The 19,518-nt window shown below is 60.5% G+C and overlaps 1 protein-coding gene across 3 annotated transcripts in view; it reads right to left on the bottom strand.

The window, feature by feature from the left end:
- The window catches only part of LOC111160683 (NSF attachment protein alpha), a 21,682-nt gene extending 2,619 nt beyond the window's left edge, over window positions 1–19,063 (bottom strand). Inside the window, exons 1-9 of one of the 3 annotated variants that reach the window (XM_022523956.1) lie at window positions 18,831–19,044; window positions 10,524–10,603; window positions 10,207–10,218; window positions 8,001–8,117; window positions 3,068–3,114; window positions 2,272–2,349; window positions 1,983–2,038; window positions 1,812–1,896; window positions 920–1,024 (exon numbers count right to left, since the gene is read on the bottom strand). In XM_022523956.1, the coding sequence (XP_022379664.1) occupies window positions 920–1,024; window positions 1,812–1,896; window positions 1,983–2,038; window positions 2,272–2,349; window positions 3,068–3,114; window positions 8,001–8,117; window positions 10,207–10,218; window positions 10,524–10,603; window positions 18,831–18,928 (678 nt within the window). In that variant the 5' untranslated portion in view covers window positions 18,929–19,044. Of the gene's footprint in view, window positions 1–919; window positions 1,025–1,811; window positions 1,897–1,982; window positions 2,039–2,271; window positions 2,350–3,067; window positions 3,115–8,000; window positions 8,118–10,206; window positions 10,219–10,523; window positions 10,604–18,830 lie in introns of all 3 variants that reach the window. The other 2 variants (XM_022523955.1, XM_022523957.1) reach the window with 2 other exon arrangements.
- Between the last annotated feature and the right edge of the window lie 455 nt (window positions 19,064–19,518).

The raw sequence follows: 19,518 nt of genomic DNA, 5'->3' as shown, positions 1-19,518 counted from the left end.
GCAGGGTAGGGGGCAAATGCCAGGCCGGTGCGCAGGGTAGGGGGCAAATGCCAGGCCGGTGCGCAGGGTAGGGGGCAAATGCCAGGCCGGTGCGCAGGGTAGGGCGCAAATGACTGCTGCCTCGTGTGAGTCCTTCCTATGTGCCAGGACTAGTGCTGGGTACGTCTCACATTAAAATATCACGTGGACCTGGGGAGGGTCGAATGATAGTGACCCCCATTCTGAGAGCCGGAAACGCACGATGACCTGCTCAGGGCACAGAGTGTGTGGGGGCGGGGATGCGAGCCGGCCCGACACCAGAGCCCGGGCTCTTACCCCAGCGGGAGCAGGGAGGCAGTGGTGCTCAGACACCCCGTGTGGCGAAGGGCAGGGCGGAGGACAGGGCGGCTGGAGGCCCCGAGAGACTCCAGCTCCTCCCCCCACCGTTCCCTGCCCCCTCGCCCAGCACTGACCCCTCTACGGCCGAGAAGCCCTGCAAACGGATGACGTGGGCGCGCATGCTGTGGTTCAGATCATGACATCGGGAGCCAGAAAGATCTGGACTCCGGCCATGAGGCCCTGAATAAGGGTCTCTGGTCTCGGCCTCAGCATCCTCATCTGTAGGACGGGGACAGTGATGCTGACCTCAAGGGAGGCAGGAAGGACTCAAAATGTGCCCTCGCTGAAGACAACACCAGGCACTGCGTGAGCCAGGAGCTGGATAAACTCAAAAGCGGCAGAGACTGGGCAGGGGATGCCAGGGATGGCCACACAGCAACGACAACACGCAGCTGACTGTCGGGGGGCCGGACGTGAGGGCGGGGCTCGCCCCCCACTAAGGGGTCAGGCAGTGACCTAGCTCAGTGACAGCCCTGATGCTCTGAGGTGGTCAAGGGGAGGCGGGGGAAGCCCTGGGCAGGCCGGCGGGGCCCCGGCTCACCTTGGCATTGAGCATGTCGATGCAGAAGTGGCAGAGGGCTGCCTTGAAGAAGTAGTCCTTGGCGCTGTACTTGAGGAGGGGACTGTCCATGGCGTTGGTTCCCACCTGTGGGCATGCGGAGGCGGTGCATGAGCTTGCAGCAGGCGGCCAGAGGGTCAGGGTCATTGCCAGGCACCCGGGGGCCAGCGGGGAGCAGCACCTTTATCCTAGGTGAGGCCCTTCTAACCCGGGACCCCAAGGGCAGGGAGGCCAAGGACCAGCCCCAGGGAAGTCAGCCAGTGGTGCACAGGCAGCCAAGGCCCAGGGTTTGACAGGGGGTGGGTGTTGCCACAGGGCTGAAGCCAGGTGTCCGTGGGCCCCCCGAGGCGCCCAAGACACTGGGGAGGAGGCGGCTCCGCTGTCAGGCCCCACGGGAGGCTGGCTCGCAGTGGGCAGAGGGGCGGCAGGCTGAGGGAACATGAGAGGTGGTGCCCGCCCCCCTTCTCCTCCGAGGCCAGCTGCCTGCCATTCTCTTGGCCAAACCGAACCCACCAGGACAGCCTGGCCCGCCCAGCCCTCCCCACACACCCCCGGGGGGCCTGCGCCCCCAAGGGCCGCCCGCCCCCCCCCCCCCCCCCTGGCCCCCTTCCGGGGGGCCCCTTGGCCCCCTCCGGCCCCCCCCCCCCCCCAGGCCTCAGTGATTCTGCCCACTCCCTCCGGGACCCTAGGCCTCCCAGAAAGCTCCCTGTGAGAAGTGTACAGGGAGAGGACGGTGACACCGTGTGGGTCATGGGTGGAGAAAGGTTTAGCCAGTGAGGCCAGGACAGAGCGCCAGGGAGGTGATGCAGGGAGGCAGAGAGGAAGACGCAGGGCCCTCCCAGAGAGCAGGGCTCAGAGCCCCACCAGCCCCCACCTGCTCGTAGATGTCAATGGCCTTCTGATACTGCTCTAGCTGTGCCGCGTAGCCGGCCACCTTCAGCAGACACTTGTTGGCTGAGCTGTGTGGGGTCGGCAGGGAAGACAGAGGTCAGTAGTGGCCTAGGGGCTTACTGGGGGCTGGGGAGGGGAGCCCGCTGCCCCATACCTGTTGGATTCCTCCCCTTTGTAGTAGTCTGCAGACTGCTCATAGTGGGCGATGGCCTGGGGAGACACGGGGCAGGTACAGAGGGAAAGGGGGTAGCAGTGCAGCCCTTGCCCATCATAGGCCGGGCCCTGGGCCCATTACACAAGCTCGGCCAAGCCCTCTTCCAGTACTCAGACATCAGGGGACTCCCCAAGTGTACACAGCAGTGAGATGAGCCCCGGTCCAAGGGGACCGGCCACCACGGTCCTCCCCCACCACTGGCCAGGCATGGCCGCTGACCGCCCCTCACCTTCTCGATGTCCACCAGCTCCGTCTCGTAGATCTCGGCTATGGAGATGTGGTGCTTGGCCGCGATCGTGAATCGGCCCTGGGCGGGACACAGGAAGGAGCTCTCTGTGACAAGTGATGGCCCAGCGCCTCACCTCAGCCCCTCCTCACCCTTTCAGGTCCCTAAAGCTGGTGGGTCCCTGCCCCTCAGCCACACCGAGCCAGAAGGACACAGGCCTTCAAGAGGGGGCTTCGTCGAGGCGTGGGTCTGGGTGCTGCCCCGATGGGGGTGCCCTGTGCATGTCCCTCCACATTTAGCCTCCGTGTCCATCCTGTCCACAGGGACATGGGCAGACAAGGCGACGCCAGAGGTAATGGTGGCATGGGTACCCAGTAGAGGGCCTGGCCCGGGGAAGCGTTTGACAGATGGCCCACAGAGGTGGAAGGACCAGCCTAGAACTGCCTGGTGAGAGCTCTGGAGAAACCAGGCTGCTGGTCTGACCATTCCCTCTGCGGACAGGACAGCCCCTCTTGGCCTCCCTGGGCCCCCAGTGTGGCCACGGGGGCCAATGCCCATCTTCCCCCAAAGACACACATAGCATGTCTAGGTCCTGGGTTCCAGGTCCCTGGTGGAGCCACCTCTGGGCCTCACCTACCATGGGGGTGGCTCCCTGGGGCAGAGGCAGGGGCTGGCCCAGAGGACCACACTCCCCTCACTCCCACTGCCCCTCGCACCTGCTCTTGGTGCTGGGGTTGGGGACAGCAGGCTGGAGCAATAGGGTGGGACAAGAAGAGACAGGACGGGCAGCGACCCTTACCATGTCTGTGTAGATCTCAATGGCTCTCATCAAACAGTTAATGGCCTCTGGGGAGAGAAGCAGGGAAGTGAGGAACAGAAATGAGAAAAATAAGTCATCTAGGCAGAAGCCAGGAGAGGAGCGGGAGGCCAGGCGGGCGCTCAGTGGCCTGTGGAGAACATCGGGCTCGTGCAGCTGCCAGGGCTGCGTTCCTGTGGCTGGGCTGGGGGGCTGAAGGGATCCCCGAGCCCCAGGGAATGTGCTCAGAGCCATGGACGGTGCAGACCGTGACCTGCTGAGGGCTGTCATCTCGGCAACCCCCGGCACGGAACACAGGCCGACAGCCAGCCTCCCACGGGGGTTTGGAGCCAGGCCAGCAAGGGCCCCACCTGCCATGACAAGAGGGGCTGGCAAGGGGGATGAGAGGCAGCCAGGCCTGACATGTGAGGGACCCCCAGGTTCCACCAGGGCCCTGGAACCTTTACACTGCCCCACATCCCCTGCACTTGTCCAGCCTCTGTCAACAACATGAGGGGAGCCGGACGTCAGGACACCCAGGCCCCTGGGGCTGTGACCTCCGTCACTGTCTCATGCACACGTGTCAGCATTCAGCAGAGCCCTCCGCTCTCGTCCCTCCCCCTGCCACCCGCCCATTCCTGAAACCACGCAGCGAACACCAGGAAGGCCCACGAGGAGAGAAGTTCGGCTACCTTTGTGGTACTACCTCTTCCAAGACCTGAAATTCGGGTATGGGTTTTTTTTGTTTGTTTGTTTGTTTTTTTTTTTGTTTTTTTTTTAAAAGATTTTATTTATTTGTCAGAGAGAGAGAGAGAGGGAGAGCGAGCACAGGCAGACAGAATGGCAGGCAGAGGCAGAGGGAGAAGCAGGCTCCCTGACGAGCAAGGAGCCCGATGTGGGACTCGATCCCAGGACGCTGGGATCATGACCTGAGCCGAAGGCAGCTGCTTAACCAACTGAGCCACCCAGGCGTCCCAAGGGTTTTTTTTTTTTTTTTTTTGACACGTTATTTGGAGGAGAGCGAGCAGCATGAGTGGGAGGCATTTTCTAGCAGACAGAGATGCGCTCTCGGGGTGGCTTTTTTTTTAAAACGCATCTCCAAGGAAAAGGTGTTGGGGGAGGTGCGGGGGGAAGGACAGAGAGCCTGGACAGACCGAGGACACAGGCTCTAAGCTGGGCTGGGGCTGGAAGTTCATCCTGGCGTCCCAGGCACCCTGCAGGCTCCTGGTCTGCCTCCAGGGCTACCCTACCCCCCAACCCGACGTCAGCCAGGTCTGCTGGGTGGAGAGGTCACGGAGAAGGGCCGAAGCTGGTACCTGTTCTCACAAGGCCCAAGGTCTCACTACCTGGGCGGGGCGGGGTGAGGGGGTATGTGAAGAGAGGCTCTCTGCCTCAGACCTGTGGCTGGGCCTTCAGGGAGTCCACAAGCCCCCCAAAATTTACATGCAAAAGGGGGATGTCTGTGAGCACTGCTCTGGGGGAGGGAGGGCCTGTAGGTTTGGTCCAGTTCTGAAATCGGATGCCAGAGATCTCCCGAGATGCCAGAAACATTCAGAGAACGTACAGCAGTCGGTTGGGGTTCTGAGGCTGACCGCTGGGAGCTCGGGGCACCAGAGAAAAAGAAAAGGAGATAAAGAGAAGGGAGGGAGAGAGAGAACACAGGACCCAAGTTACAGCCAGAAACGGTCTCGCTTGAACACACACGCCTGTTCTGCAGCAGCAGTTCTGAGCCCGGTGACCAGCAAGGGGCTGCTTGCAACCCGGTGCTGAGGCCGCGGAAGAGCTGGCTGGTTGGGCTACAGGGGGGCGCCTCTCACCGGCTCCCCCTTCTGGAACAGCGTGGTGGGGGGGAGGCCCACCCCACACCTGTGCCTGCTCCCGCTACAAGGAGTGCGGGGACAGGGAGAGGCTGTGAGTTCCTCCAGAGGACAGGCTCTCTCAGTGGCTGTTCTGGTGCTACACGGCTGTCAGCAAGGCACGGCCCCTGGAGCAGCAGCCGGGGGCAGAAAATCAACCCCCCCACCCCCAGCAGCAACATGGATTCATGGGGTTAAGGCCCCCTCACTCCTGCTCCCGGCTCGGGCACAAAGGGCAAGCTGCCAGCGAACACCCTGGGGCGCGCCGGCACCCGGGACATAACCGGCTTATCTCCAGGTGCCAGGCCCCGGAGGAGCGGCGAGACAGCCCTGGACGAGACCCAGCCCAGGGCGGGGTGCCGCGGTCCAGAGCAGGAGGTGCTCGCTTAGGCTCACCGGGAGTCGCGCAATCCAGGGCCCTCGCCCTACCCGATGGGCTGCAGCAGCCTCTGGGTCTGGATGCTGGTTCCCACATCGAGCCTGGGACTCAGCCCTCCTGGGTACAATGGGGGCAGATGGCAAAGGCCCCCAAGGATGTGGCCTGGGTTAAAGCAAGCTGTGGCCGTGTCTGGTTCGCAGGAGGCACCCAGTAGTGTGCGCACGCAGCCCCGGGCCTGGCTCTCGGGTGGCTGGGGTTAGAGATCTCCCTGGCCTGAGTCCCTCCAGCGTAGTGGGCAGAGGCTGGGACCCCCGGGAAGCACCCACAGCCAGGGGCATCGCGGCCCCACCCCTGGCCACCCAGGGGACAGCAGGCAGCCCGGGCCCACCATTCCAGGCAGACTGGCAGAGACAGGGCGTGCTGACAGCCGCCAAGTCCGCTCCCTCCATCCCGGCCAGCTCTGGCAGGCCTTCTGTGCGGGCCGGGCGCCAGCGGCCTCCGCGGGGGCGGTGGGAGTGGGCCTCCAGGACTCCTGGAGGAGGTGCTGACACAGGACAGAAGCCTTCAGGGTGGCCAAGGGGACCAGCAAGGCCCCAGGGAGCTGGCCACCTGCTTGGGGCAGCCCAGTGGGGATCTGAGCGGGCCCTCTGGCTCTGTTTTACAAGCCACGTGGCCACAGGGAGGAGACTGGGGGAGGCCGGGCCTCTGATGGGAGCCAAGGGCCACCCCTCACCAGACATCTGTCACATGCCAGGTGCTGAGCTGGCTGAGCCTGTGCTTCTCACACGTGGCCTCTGCCTTGCCAGACAAGAAAACGGAGGCCCAAAAGATGGTGACTGCCTGCCTGAGGTCACAGGGAAAGGGGCTGGGTCCAGACTCGGGAGCACGCTGAGCCCCACGTCGCATGAGCCATTACTTGGGCGGGGGAGTCAGCGAGGCTGCAGTGCAGGGTCACTACTCCGTGGCCCCTCCCTGCTCAGCACCAAGAACCTGGCGCTCTGGCCAAGGCACCCGCTCTGGGCTGTGCCCAGATGAGGCTCCCCTCTTCGTCACTGCTCCTCTTGCTGCCTGAAAGGTCCTTCCCACCCCAAACCCACCTCTGCCCCACCACCGCACTCAGCTCCCAGGCAGCAAACTGCACTTGCTGATCCCTGGAGAAACCAAGTCGGCCTCTGGGCCCCACGATGGCCACGTCAGCACACACAACGACTGCTGCCCTCCCACTCTTGTGGCTCAGCTCCTGAGGCGGGGCGCCAACCCTGGCCTGGGCCCCAGCACCCAGCCCACCCTTTGCAGAGCGCTGCCTCTGGCTGGAAAAGCTCAGATCAAAAGCCACCTGAGGCCCAAGGACGCAACATCACAGACGCAACATTGCGGAGCCAGGTGGGGGCCCGTCCCAGGGAAGCGCTGGTGTTTGTTTGCACTTGACTCCTGCCCCAGAGACCCGTCCTTCCGGTCACTCTGGAGCAGCAGCTGAACATCACAGATGCTAGGGTGGCAGCTCCAGGAAGACCAGTTCCTCAGGGAGCAGAGGGAAGGCTGACGGTGATGGCGAGGGGCGGGGCAGGGAATGGGACAGACGTCCCTGGGTGATTCAAGGCTGTTCTGGGTCCTCCTCACATCACCCACACGGCCTGCCATGGCTCAACCCCGCCACAAGGTCTTCCCTCCGGTCCTTGCCGAGCCTGGGCCCACTGTGTGACCCCTCAGGCCAACCTCTGGGAGACCCCCAGCCACAGAGCAGGGACTGGTCAAGTCTGGGGACACAGAGACACTACTTGGTCTACCGAGACACCCGATCCCCGCCTGGAAACGACAGGCCCCTGGTGGCAGTAGTGGATCGGCCAGCAAGTCCCCTGCACCGGGGCAGGAACCAGCGCTCACTGAGCCTCGCAGGCACCTCAATGCCCGGCTGCAAACTGCTGTCTCCTGGGAAGGGCTGGTCTTTGTTCCAAGATGAGGCATCTTTTTTTTTCCTTTCCTTAAAACATTCACGTGTTCCCTATTCTCTTCTGAGAGAACAGTAGCAATAGATGGTCACCCAAAAAAATCATCTTGGCTCGCTAAAATTAAAAAGTTAGCAACCTGTGTCTGGCACTGAGATGAAAAACAGAAATTAAAATTCCAGCTTCCCGAGACCCAAAATTCTGGTCCCCACTGGGCTGTGCTCCTGCGTCGGGACGAACCCAGTGGGACAAGTGGTTTTCTTGCCGTGAGTCAGTCCCAAAGCGGGCTTCTCTCCCCAGCACGCCCTCGTTTTAAGTAACTTGTTCTCTGGCAACTCCCATCTTGGGCTCTGCTCTGATTTCCCCCCCAGGGGGTAGGGAAGCCAGGTTAGGATAATTTCCGCTCCTTTTTCGGCAGCAACTCCTACCTGGCTGGTCTCAGAACCCCCTCCCACCCCCCTTCTGCATGTTAATTCTGACACCAGAACAGATTTTCCTCTCTCCTTGGCATGCGGTGGGTCTGCGGTGTAACTCCCACTCCCAAATGCTCCAGGCTCCGGGAGGGAAGCATCAGCTGCGTGCACAAAGCAGCAGGGGGAGGCGGAGGCTTGGAGCGGGATGCAAATGCCAGCCGGAAGGGAGCCAATCGTGAAGTTCAAGCGCAAGTATCTCCCTGCCGGCCCAGGGCCGGACGGACACCTGAGGACTTCTTGGGAGAGGACTTCGCTGGGCCCCAGGGACCCGCGGAGGCTCACCTTGGGGGTCGGCCTTCTTGAACGCGTTGCCAGCATCCACGAAGCAGGTGGCCGCGTCGTGTTTGCTCTGGAGCTGCAGGTGCAGCTGGGCTGCCTGGCAGAAAGCGTTTCCGGCAGCTGGAACGGGAAAGAGCGCGCGCAGCCTGAGTGGGGCTCTGCCCGTCAGAAGCCGCCCTGACGATGCCCCCCAAAACCCTGTCCCCCTGGGAGGAGGGGGGCTCCAGACTGGCCCCGGGGGTGTAGGTGAAGGCCTTGACCTCAGGCTTCCTGACCCCGGCCGGGGCTGAGGCTCCTGAAGGCCCTGACGTGGACATGGAGGGAGGAGGAAGCGGCCCCCTAGGGGCGGCCCCTGAGCCCTGTGTATACAGAGAGAGAGCCAGGTGGGGGCCCGCTATGATCCCACAGCCTGAATCCCAGCCTCTGGCAGTATTTCCAGGGCCACCCGGTTCTAAAGATCTGAGGAGAAGGCCAATGGGGCTGAGAGCTACGCAGGATACAAAAACTATCCCCAGCTGACCCCAGCAGTGGCCCCGGGGGACAGCGGGAAATCAGGTGCAGGGGACAAGTGCTCCCGGGGCAGAGGGCGGTGCAGACCCCACCGGAGGCCCAGTCTGTCTTGTCCCTGGCTACATGCGGTCCTCCTGCACTGCTCCCAAGCTGCTGCAGTCACCGTGTCTCCTAAGCTGCCTGGCGGCTTGCCGGAAACAATGGCATCGCTTCTCCTATGGGGCTGGAGAGCAGGGGTGGGGGGTGGGAGTGTCCTGACCGGAAGCTCCAATGCCCACTGCTGTCTTCCTCTGGCCACATCGGAATCACAGACTTCCAGAGCGGGAAGGGGACCGGAGGGCCTGACCCATCCTAGGACATCAGAGCAGCAGGAAAGACAAAAGCGGCCCAGTTCCCATCACGTAGGATGTATTATCTTTAAAGGCTCAAACGTGAGTGCAAAATTTCCAGAAAAGCAGTATCATAGGGAGAAAAATGAAACAGAGCCCAGGATTTTTGTTTGACTAGTTGGGGGTGGGGAGGAAGCAACACGTTTTAGGGGCAAAGCGACACGTATGCGACCAAGAAGTAAATATTCCTTCTCTGATGGCACCTCATTAGCTTGGGTGCATGAAACTATACAGGGCGGGTGGCTCTGTGCACAATATATCTGGTGAAAGCTCAGGAAAAACCCTTCTAGTTTCCAGGAAACCAAAGGTGTGCTCAGGAAATGAGGTGACTCCGTCTCACCCCAGGCCTCCACACTCTGCCTCCAGGGTCCCATGCCAGGCTGTGTCTCCTTCTGGTCAGAAAGTTCCTCCCAGGGTCCCAAACCTGCCTTTGCCCAATTTCCTGGATTCAGTCTTGCTGGGGCTGGAGGCCGCATCCCGGAATTGGCCCGATGAGCTCCACGCCACGCCAGATTCTCCAAGCTCTCCTCCAGGCCCTCAGGCGGCTCCTGGCCACCTCTCCCAGTCTCTCCCACCACTAGGAGCCCCTGCCTGCCTGCCCCACCTCAGCTCCGCGGAACCCGCCAAGAGCCAGCCCTGCTGGAGTTGGACTACAGCCCCGCAGCCAAGTCAGAGGAGTCGTAACTCTGGGCTTGCTCCGCCTGCCAACACAGGTCGTGAGCATCCCCAGAGGCGCGGGAGCTGGGACACCCTACCCCCAAGGATGGAGGCCCTTGCAGGAGTGTGCGACACTGTCACCATGTGTCCTCCCCTAGTCGGAGCAAGAGCACACGGGAGGCTGTGTCGGGCACCTCGCGGCCGCTCCAGAAGTTTGCTAGTCTGAGGACCAGAGTCCTGTGAGCACTTCAGCTTCCACCCCAAGGCGGGGCGGGGACAGTGCTCGCAGCCGCGACAGATGCTGCCCGGGGTCACACGGCGGCTCCAGCTGTGCCACAAACCTCAGTCCCTCCGGCTGCAGAGGTCCTGAAGCCGCACAGAGGCCGGCTGAGCACCGCACTCCAGAATCGGAGCTCTGCCTTCTGAATTCTGGCTCTCAGTCCCTCACTAGGGGCGGCACCAGAGGCCCGGGGGCTGAGTCTAGCCTTGGTTTCCCACCACGGGGATGTTAGCAGCAGCGCCCCTCACAGAGCTGCCCTGCCAGTTCCATTCAACGCGCATGCTCGGCACCTAGGGGAGCCCTCCATAAACGGCCGATGGTTAAGGTGACTAATGGAACCAGTGGAACGTTCCCTCAGGCCTAGAACTCAGACCTGATGAAAGCACTAGGGAGGAGGTTCCGGGGCAAACTGGACATTCTGGGTTTAAGGAGAAAGCCCTCCAAGAGCTACCCGGATTCAATAATGTATTTATCCCTACAGTCCTCTTGCCAAGGCCCCGTGGCCCAAGTAAAAGAACCTGGGGGCTCAAAGTGACCCGAAGGTAGGCCGATGGGTTTCCGGTGCCACAGATGGCAGAGAGAGATTGGGGGGGCGCGGTGAGGGTTGAGCCCTGGAGCCAGGCCCTCAGGACTGGAAGCTGAGGAAAAGGAGGAGAAAGGAGCATGAAGGGTTCTGCAGAGATCACATACCACTCCAGTTTTTGGCCATTTTGAACATGTTCGCTGCTCTGGTGTAGATCTCGCATGCTTCCTCTATTTTGGATGAGCCTCTAGGGAAAGAAGGAAAAGGAGATGAGACGCACGAGTTGGGCAGTGAGCAGCAGCCCGCATTCTGTCCTGGGGACGGTGGGTACCTGCACTCCCTACCCCCATAAGGCCCCTGTGAAGCCCTCTGCAGCCCAGGCCTCTGCTGAGGACTTAGGGGAGACCGAGCCTGTGGCCCCCGCTCCCCCTGCACAAAGGCACACTCACTGCAGGTGCGTGGGCAGCCGGGGGAGCCAAGGTCATCCCCACATGGCAGGGGTAGGCTGGGGAGGGGGAAGACTTCTCAGCCTTCCTGTGAGCCCAGCCTCTGACGGCCTCTTCCACTTCTGTTCAGTGAACGCTGGTTCCCAGGCTCTACGCAAACTACGCCCCCCACCCCACCAACACATCGCAAAGCATTCTGGGGGAGGAGCCCAGCTCTGGACACCTTGTCCATCCCCCAATGCCTCAAGCCCATGCCTTGCTCGCCGCAGGTGTTCTGGAAGACCTCCCAACCCTACGCGTGTGCCGTTACTATTTCAGGTAGGAGCAGATAACACACAGAAAACCAGTCACTGCCTTTCCTCTCTAAGGTGGGGTCTACAGAACTGGGGGGGCCAGGTGCGAGAGACAAGATTTCACATGCTCCTCCTTTGTACTGCTTGAATTTTCTTATCTTCTGCCTATTTTATCTGCTAAAACGTATTTATATAGAACATAGAAAAGATATATATAAATCGTTTTAAATATCAGGATTTACATTTCGTTCTGTGGTCCAGCAATGAGTTACATTTCTAGCACTCTACCCCAAAAACTAATCAGAGAAGGTGCAAGGATGTTCAGTGCAGAATTATTTAAAGTGACAAAACCACCTTCGAAGACCTTCTCGTGCCAGAGCAGGGGTCTGAGAGATATACAGAGATACATTTGAAAAAAAAATCAAATAAAGAGCACTCCGCTGGGGCAGCTTTACTCCGCCCTCCTGATCTCCAAGCCGTGCGTCGGAAGTTTGTCCGGAATTGGGGGCGCCCTTCATGTGTACCCTGTGAGTCCCCGCCATGTTTCTGTCCACCTCCAAGAATGCAACCCCGCCTTGGCTCATGAGGTCTGTGGTCTCTACAACTGTCCAAATCCCCATGCCCACATCCACCAGTAGAAAACACCCCACATGCCGAGTTCCACCAAATGGATTTCAGATTCTCTCTTTGCTGACATCAACGTTTTGTGTTAAATGAAAAGAAAAGAGAAGTATTTTCTAACAGAAAGCTACACAAATCAGCCTTCCTGTCCTCCCCTCAACACCCGTGTTCACCGGCCCTGGAAACCAGCCAGCCCCCCGCTATGGTTATGGAGGGCCTCCGGGGTAATTCTGGAAGTTGTGTTCACAGGGCTCCTTCCTTCCGTCCCTTCCTTTGCATCACAGGAGCGGCTGGTTACCATGATCACACCAGGCCCCCCTAGCCACCTTCTGGGAAGATTTCACTTAGTAGGTCTGGGTGGGGCCTGGAGTCAGGCTTTTTTACACAATGGGCCCAGGGGATTTGGAGAGCCCAGGTGAGTTCGGGAGGAAAAAGCTGATCTACACCCATGGCTCACTCTTCTCTCTGGGAGTCAGGCTGTTTCTGTTGGTAATATGCCCCCCCACCCCCGCAGGGCAGGCTAGCTGGCTGGCGAGGACTGGAATCCCGGCCTCCAGGATCTACATCCCAGAAGGTAAAGTTCTTCTTTGGATGAAAAGTCTCTACCTTTCAGGGCTATGCTGATGCCATCTCCCCTAGCCTCTGCTGTTCCACAGGAAGCGGCCCTGCGGGGTAATGTGCGCCTGTGCTCACTCTGCTGGGTCCCACGGTCTTCCCCGGCCTACACACCTTGGGCTCGGGGCTCCTGCTTGGAGTGACTTCTGTAGAACCCACTACTGGCCTTGGAGAGAAGAGGAACTTGCACCGGCAGTACGGGACCTTTGGGGCCTGGCTACAAAATCCTCTGGGGGACCCTCTCTAGAACGTTCTCTGACTTAAAGGAGATGGATGCGCTCACAGACTGAAATCGGGTCTCCCCGTGCCGAGCTCCTCCTTCCCTTCTTTGTGAGAACAATGAAGCCCTATCCAGATTCAGCCAGTCTCTGAAAAAAACTCAGGCTCCATGAGCAGAAATGGCTCGACCCACTGAGGGGCCCAAAGAGGGGTGACCAACAACGGACTGGGTCAGCCCCAGCTGGTGTGTCTCAGCTCAGCGGGACACAGAGAACAGCAGTGCGTAAAGGCCGGTAGCCGCCAGGCTGAGGTTTCTGTGACCGCGGGCCAGCCCTGCTCCAGGTCAATGATTCTAACCGCGGAGGGGGAAGACCAGAGGGATTAACGTCTGCTCAGGCCTGCCTCCTCCCTCCTCTCAGGACTTGGTTCCTGGCCATTTCCATGCCAGGTGATGACAGGGGAATCTCTGGGATTCCATCATCTTCTTTAAGAGACGGAAGTGGAATTCCCAGAGGGGACAAATGACTTGCCTCGGATCACTGGCAGATCCTGAAACAGAAGCCCTTCCCACAGCCACTGACTCACCTGGGGAACAAATCTGAGCATTAACTATGTGCCAGACACTCGCAGGTATTAGCAGTAAACCGAGGAGAAGGACCTGGCCCTTGGGAAACAGGAAATCAGCAAGACGATTTCAGACTGAGTAAGCCCTGGAGAGACTGGGGGAGAAGGGGACCTCTATGCACGCGCAGATCATGGCCACTGCTGTGAGGATGGGAAGATCAAGCTCAGTCCCCAAAGATGACTAAGGAGCTACTGACAGAAAGAGGGAAGACCATTCCAGAGAGCGGTCACAGCATGTGCAAAGGCCCTAGGACAGAAACAGGCGCAGCCAGTTCCAGGAACAGCAGCAGGCCAGGCTGGCCACGGTGCAGGGAGGGCGGAGAGGCAGGTGGGGAACCCCCATAGAGGAGGCCGGGGGAAGGGCTGAGGCCCTATTATATAACATGACAGGGAGGTTTCTGGCAAGGAGAGTGACCAGAAAGAAGAAGTCCGAGCGCAAGCACTCTACCAAGGGGTCGCCCTGCAGGATAAAGCTACAGGTGACTACAGGACTTCTCCCCCAGGTCAGGGTAGCTCTCGGAGCACCCATGAAGCGTGGCAAACTCCCTTCTGGGAAGAAACCAGCCCTCCTCCAGTGCCTCCTGCAGGAGATCCAGAAAAGCTAGTTGGGCCTGCCCCTCCTGAAGAGCCCAGTGGCCGCATCAGTGACAGCTGACAGTCCCTCCCCCACAGACCTCCCCCGAGCTGCCTCTGCTTGGCTCTCCCCATCCCGCAGCTCGAGCTCCGAGTCACGCTGGGAATAGAGGGAACTGGTTTGGGCCGGCCTGCCGCAGGGCTGTCTATAATTACCCACTCAGCTCTGCTTTCTGCCCCCTCCCCAGGCGGAGGAAGCAGCCTCAGGGCTCCCAGGCACAGCCACCAACCTCCGGCGACTGCCATATGGAGAGGCGCGTGCGGTGCCAGTGATGCACAGACGGTCCGGTGGGCCCCAGGCCTGGTGGAGGGGGGTCTGCGGGGCAGAGCCGCAGCCTTCCTCGCTCCTTCCTCCACCCCCTGGGCACTTCTTGGCTCCCAGAAACATGCCACCCGGCCCACCGGCACTCTCCCAAGGGCTGCAAAGGGCAGGCCGGATGGAGTAACTCCCACTGCAGGTCCTCGGGCCACCCCGGGCCTCCTGTGCATCCAGAGAGCCACAGCCACCGCCCCTCGGTCCTGTCCTTGTCCTCAGTTGGCTCTGCTTCTCCGGGCAGTATCCTGGGTGGGGAAGAAGGGACCCCCGGGCCCATCCTGCCCTTACTGTGTCTCACGGTTTATACACCCCTATCACGTGACTAGAACTGCCGAGTTCCTGACAGCGAAGCCCTGGCCGTCACCTCTGCTCCACCGAGGAGGAAGCTGGGTCTTGGAGGAGTTCGGGGGCCAGCTCACGCTCACACTGCCAGAAAGCGGCAAGGCCCAGAACTAGGACCCAGGCCTGGAGATCAAGTCCTGCCTTGCCTCTCACTCAGTGATCTGGAGGCTTCCTTCCCCACGTCCAAGGGTCTTCTGGAAAATGAGAAGGGGACCACAGTCCCCACCTGCTCCAGAGTAAACAGCGAACACTGGGCCAATCTCCCTCACCCGGCGGGCAGACGCTGCTCTCTGCTGGAGCCACACGGAGCTGCCTCTAGGCCAGGGAGGGAGGCGGTAACTAGCCCCCCCCGCCAGGGGCCCCCATCAGGGCCGCAAGTGGAAGAAACAGCAGAGAACACGAAGGACCACCCAGCACCGTGAGCGGGCAGCCACCAGCCCTGTTCCTCTGCTGACGACGCTGAGCTGTCAGAGCAGAGCCGCGGGATCCCTGGGCATCTCCTCCCGCCCCCCTTTGTGAGGCTAAGCCCTTCACTGCCACCGCTCCCACCCCCCTGCCAGGCTCTGCAGTGTGTACCCCCCGCCTCCCCCATGGGTAGGAGCTCCTGCCGGGCAGGGCCTGGGCCCCCAGAGTGCACACACAGGCCCCGGCAACAAAAGGATGAAGTTGTTATGCGCTAACCCCTGCACTCCGCAACCACCCCAGGTTGCTCTTGTGACATGTCTGTAACGGGCAACAAGCAGAAACAGAAGGGACTTGGGGGCCGAGGGAGCTGGGCTGAGCCCAGCTTCAGGCACTGTGATAACGGCATGACCTTGGGTTAGCAACAGCGGAGCCTCAGTTGCTTTATCTGTACAACGGAGGCAAGGAACCCGATCTGAGAAGCGGCCCTGTGGGGATCAGAGCGAACAGACGCGCCCAGCCTGGCACAAAGTGCAGAGCTAGCACAGGTGCTCAAACGGCTGCTATTCTGTGAAGGAGGAGAAACGCACTCGAGGGCCGCCGGCCACCTGGCAAGGGGAATTCTAGAGTCACGTGGGGGTGGTAGAAAAATCGGGGACTGCAGCAAGGCCTGACTCAAACGCAGGACCTTCTGTGACCCTGGTGGGCGGGTGGGGACAGGAGACGCTGTACCTGACGGGGCCGCGGGAGGCTCTCGCAATCTCGCGGGCAGTACCTGGGACCACCGCAAAATGACGGCCGGGGTAGCCCAGACCCTGCATCCCCTCGGGAAGGACTCCACTCTGAGACTGGGCGAGGGACCCCCAAGTTTTTGGCCGTGGAGCCCAGCAGCTGGCAGGGAGCTCTGTCACCACAGTGCCCGCTGGACACAGGCAGGCCGGGCCGTGGACAGGCTCTACAGGCAGAAAGGCTGTCCAAGGCGTGGCCAGAAGCTGAGGTTCCCACACTGGGCTGGGCTAAGGGCCCACCCACCTGACCTGGGCACCCACTCCTCCTCTACACAAGCCAGCCCCCAGGGCTCCTGGGGCGTGCTGGTGCCTACAGGCAGTTTAAACAGGAACTGACTGGTCCTCACTCTATCTTTAGGAACCTGCTCTTGGTCTACGCAACCTGCTACCATCCCTATTTCCCTGACGCCTCCTGCCCAACTTGCAGTAACGGTATTAATAATAACAGCGAGTACTTAAACACTCACCAGGGCCAGGCGCTGTATGCTCACCATGTCGCGGGCATGTTCCCAGTTACTGTTTAGGACCATCACATGAAGTAGGTATTACTATGATTTTCCATTCACAGACAGAGAAACTTCCTATCAACATTGGTATCCCAGCGGAAAAGAAGTTTTTGTCTTGGATTTCAGTCGGTGGGAGATGGGGGACGAGGGTGGAGGTGTCAGGGATGAGGACAAGCCCCAGGGAACACAACCACCATTTAGAGCTTGTAGCACTCCTGAGGGGGCACAGTGGGGAAGTTTCTGGACCCATCTGAAGCCTCGGAGCGGGAAGGAGGAGAAAGTGTGCCTCCCCACCCCTTTCCGGCGGTTTCACCATGCTTTACTCAGGAACTCTCCATCTTTTTTTTTTTTTTTTTAAGTTTTTTTTTATTTATTTGACAGAGAGAAATCACAAGTAGGCAGAGAGGCAGGCAGAGAGAGAGGAGGAAGCAGGCTCCCCGCGGAGCAGAGAGCCCGATGCGGGGCTCGCTCCCAGGACCCTGAGATCATGACCCGAGCCGAAGGCAGAGGCTTTAACCCACTGAGCCACCCAGGCGCCCCAACTCTCCATCTTTTTGCTTCCAGAGAGCCATCTGGGTTGCCCCCTTCTCATTCCCCACAGCTCCCCGTCCCAGGTGCGCCCCAGGTGCCCGTGCTCTGGGTGGGGGCCTGAGGGAAGAGGGAGCCAGAGGAAGGGACACAAGGAGCTCCAATGTGCTAACTGGATCTGCTAACTGGCTGGTACCGCCTCCCTCCTCCCTCGTGGGCTGCTGGTGCCCCAAAGCCCTCTAGTGTCCAGGAGCCCAGAAACAGGAAGAACAAAGAAGGCCCTGACATCCAAGGATAAGGGGCTGGCCCAAAGGCCCTGACATCCAAGGATACGGGGCTGGCCCTGAATCCCGGGTGGGTGCTATCCCACTTGGCCCTCTGATGTGACCAGAGGCTTCTCAGTCTGGAATGGTACCACTGAGGTTTCTGAAAGGGGAAGGAAAAGCACGAGGGACGAGCTGAGCCCCAACACTCCTCCCGTGGTCCCCGAAGCCACAAGAAAAGGCAGCTGTGAAATGCTGTACACACGAAACCCCAGCTCCAGAGGGGAGGAGGTGCCAAGAGTGGTTGCTGGCCGAGAGGAGTGTCTGGGCAGACCTGTCGCTCTCAGACAGGCTCTGGTCAGTCCCTCTGCTCTCTGCTCCCGCCTTGCCCACTCCCCTCTCAGCACCATCTCAACCACTTTTGGAGCTGGAAGGGACTGGGAGGAATACACCAACTCTCTCGAACGTTTGGAGAAAACTGCCATGTGGGGCCGGGAAGGAGGGAGAGTTACGGGGCGAGAGCCCCCTCAGACACTGAAAAGTCTGTCAACATCCTCCCTAAGTGCAGGGTCCAGAAATGGGCACAAGCCTCGGGAAGAAATGCGTGTGGCCGCAAGATAGCTCTGGGATCAGACAGGCCCAGGTCTCCCACTCACTGGAGACCAAGGCAAGTAAATCTGTCCACCTCCACAGGGATGTTGTGAGGATGCAACGCAAGGACACAGGTGAAGTGCCTGGCCCAGGTCTGACTCAGAATCAGAGAACTTAATAAATCTAATCGAGTATTATGACCGTCACGGCCTTCGCTCTCCCCCACACCAGCTGCTGCAGTCCTTTCTAAAAGGCCAATGAGAGCCCTCCCAGAGTGGCCCTGTTCTGGACTGAATGTGTCAAGACTCATGTGTCAGGAACCCAACCTCCAAGATGATGGTATTAGGAGATGGGCGCCCTCGGGAAGTGATTAGGCCATGAGGCAAAGCCCTCCCGACTGGGATGAACGCCTTTATGGGAGACTCCAGGACGTCAGTTCATCCCTTCCGTCACCCCTTCCACAATGAGAGAGCGCAGGAACAAGTTCCCTGTCTATGAGAGAGCAGGCTCCCATCAGACACGAAGTCTGCCAGCACCCCGATCCTGGACTTCCGGCCTCCAAACTGTCAGAAATAAATTTCCGTCAGAGATAAATTACCCGTTCTAGGGTACTTTGTCATAGAGGCCCAGACAGAGTAAGACGACCCCCCCCATTAAAATCCTCAATGTTCTCCAGCACCTCGAGTCCACGCCCTTTCTCCAGTTCATGCAGCTTTCTCTCAGGCGCCTTAACACACCTCAGACTTGGGCTCATCGCTCCCAGGATCACCTTAGCCCTGACCCCCCTGGTCCAGAGTTCACTGAAACCCACTGCGATGCGCCTTGGGAAGGTCAATCCGCCGGTCAGGTGTCAGTCCCGGGCCCCACCGTGCCCATCAGGGAGCCTTCAGACAGGTTCTCCTAGAACTCCAAAGACTCCCTGACCTGGCTGCTCTCCCAGGCCGGTCCCCTTGAGGGCCTCAGACCGTGTTGGCTCCGCGCAGGTTCTCCTCCCGCCTCTTGGCCCATCTTCAGCCCGGGTCCCCTTACCGCCTCCAGACGTCGTGGCCTCGGTTTGGGTGCCCTCCGCCCGGGGCCCTCCCAACACCACAGACTGTCTCTCCTCCAACCGTGTTGCCACTGCCGGGGTCAGCTGTCCTTAGCCTGTGTCACCTCTGTTACTACCTCCTCCCGGAATGCCCTCCGCTCTCTAGGCTCGAGCCGTGCGACTCTACCCCGCCGCTTCAGGCCCTGACTCCTTCATCCTCTCAGCGTAGGTCCCAGCTGACCCCTCCGCGCGGTTCTCACCCAAAGAGGCCCGAGAAGAAGGACTGCGAGTTCTTCACTTTGCGCTCCGCCTCGGCCAGCAGCGCCATCGCCTCCGCTTCTTTCCCGGAGTTGTCCATGATGGCCCCAAAGGTACTCAGCAAAAGGCCCGACTCGGGCCCACGGGGGACTCAGCCGAGGCCCCGCCGCAGTAGACAGGTCGGGGAAGCTTAGACGGCTGCGTTGACGTCGCACCGGTGCGCGCCGCCCGCAGCTCGGCACCATGTGACGTGCGCCGGCCAACCAGCGGTCCGCTAGGGAGGCGCGCGCCCCGCCGGCCACGCCCTCGCCCGCAGCCGCACACCTCCCCGTGACTCAAGGCCGCCAATGAGCGACGCGATACTTCAACGCTTGCGCGTACTTCCGCGTAAGACTCTCCACTCTTCCTGGTGCGCTCCACGAAATCCCACGTGACTCGTCTAAGCCAATCGTAGTCCCCACCGTCCAAGACCCTGTCCGAGGTGCTTTTTTCTAGCTCCTGCTCCACCAATCACCAGCATCCCCCGGGTCGGTCCGTCCCTCCCCGCGGAACTTGCGCCCCCGTCAGCTGACCACTGACCCTCACGTGACAGCTCCCGGCCCCGGCCGGAAGATACGCCCCGCCTTCCTCCGGGTTTGACAGGTGTCCTGCGCGCAGCTCAGTCCCCGCCTCCGCCCCTTTTCTCGCGCG

This window comes from Enhydra lutris, unplaced genomic scaffold, assembly GCF_002288905.1.
Source record: "Enhydra lutris kenyoni isolate GAN:26980312 unplaced genomic scaffold, ASM228890v2 scaffoldscaffold77, whole genome shotgun sequence".
Lineage (NCBI taxonomy): Eukaryota > Metazoa > Chordata > Mammalia > Carnivora > Mustelidae > Enhydra > Enhydra lutris.
This window is presented reverse-complemented; position numbering and strand designations above follow the sequence as displayed.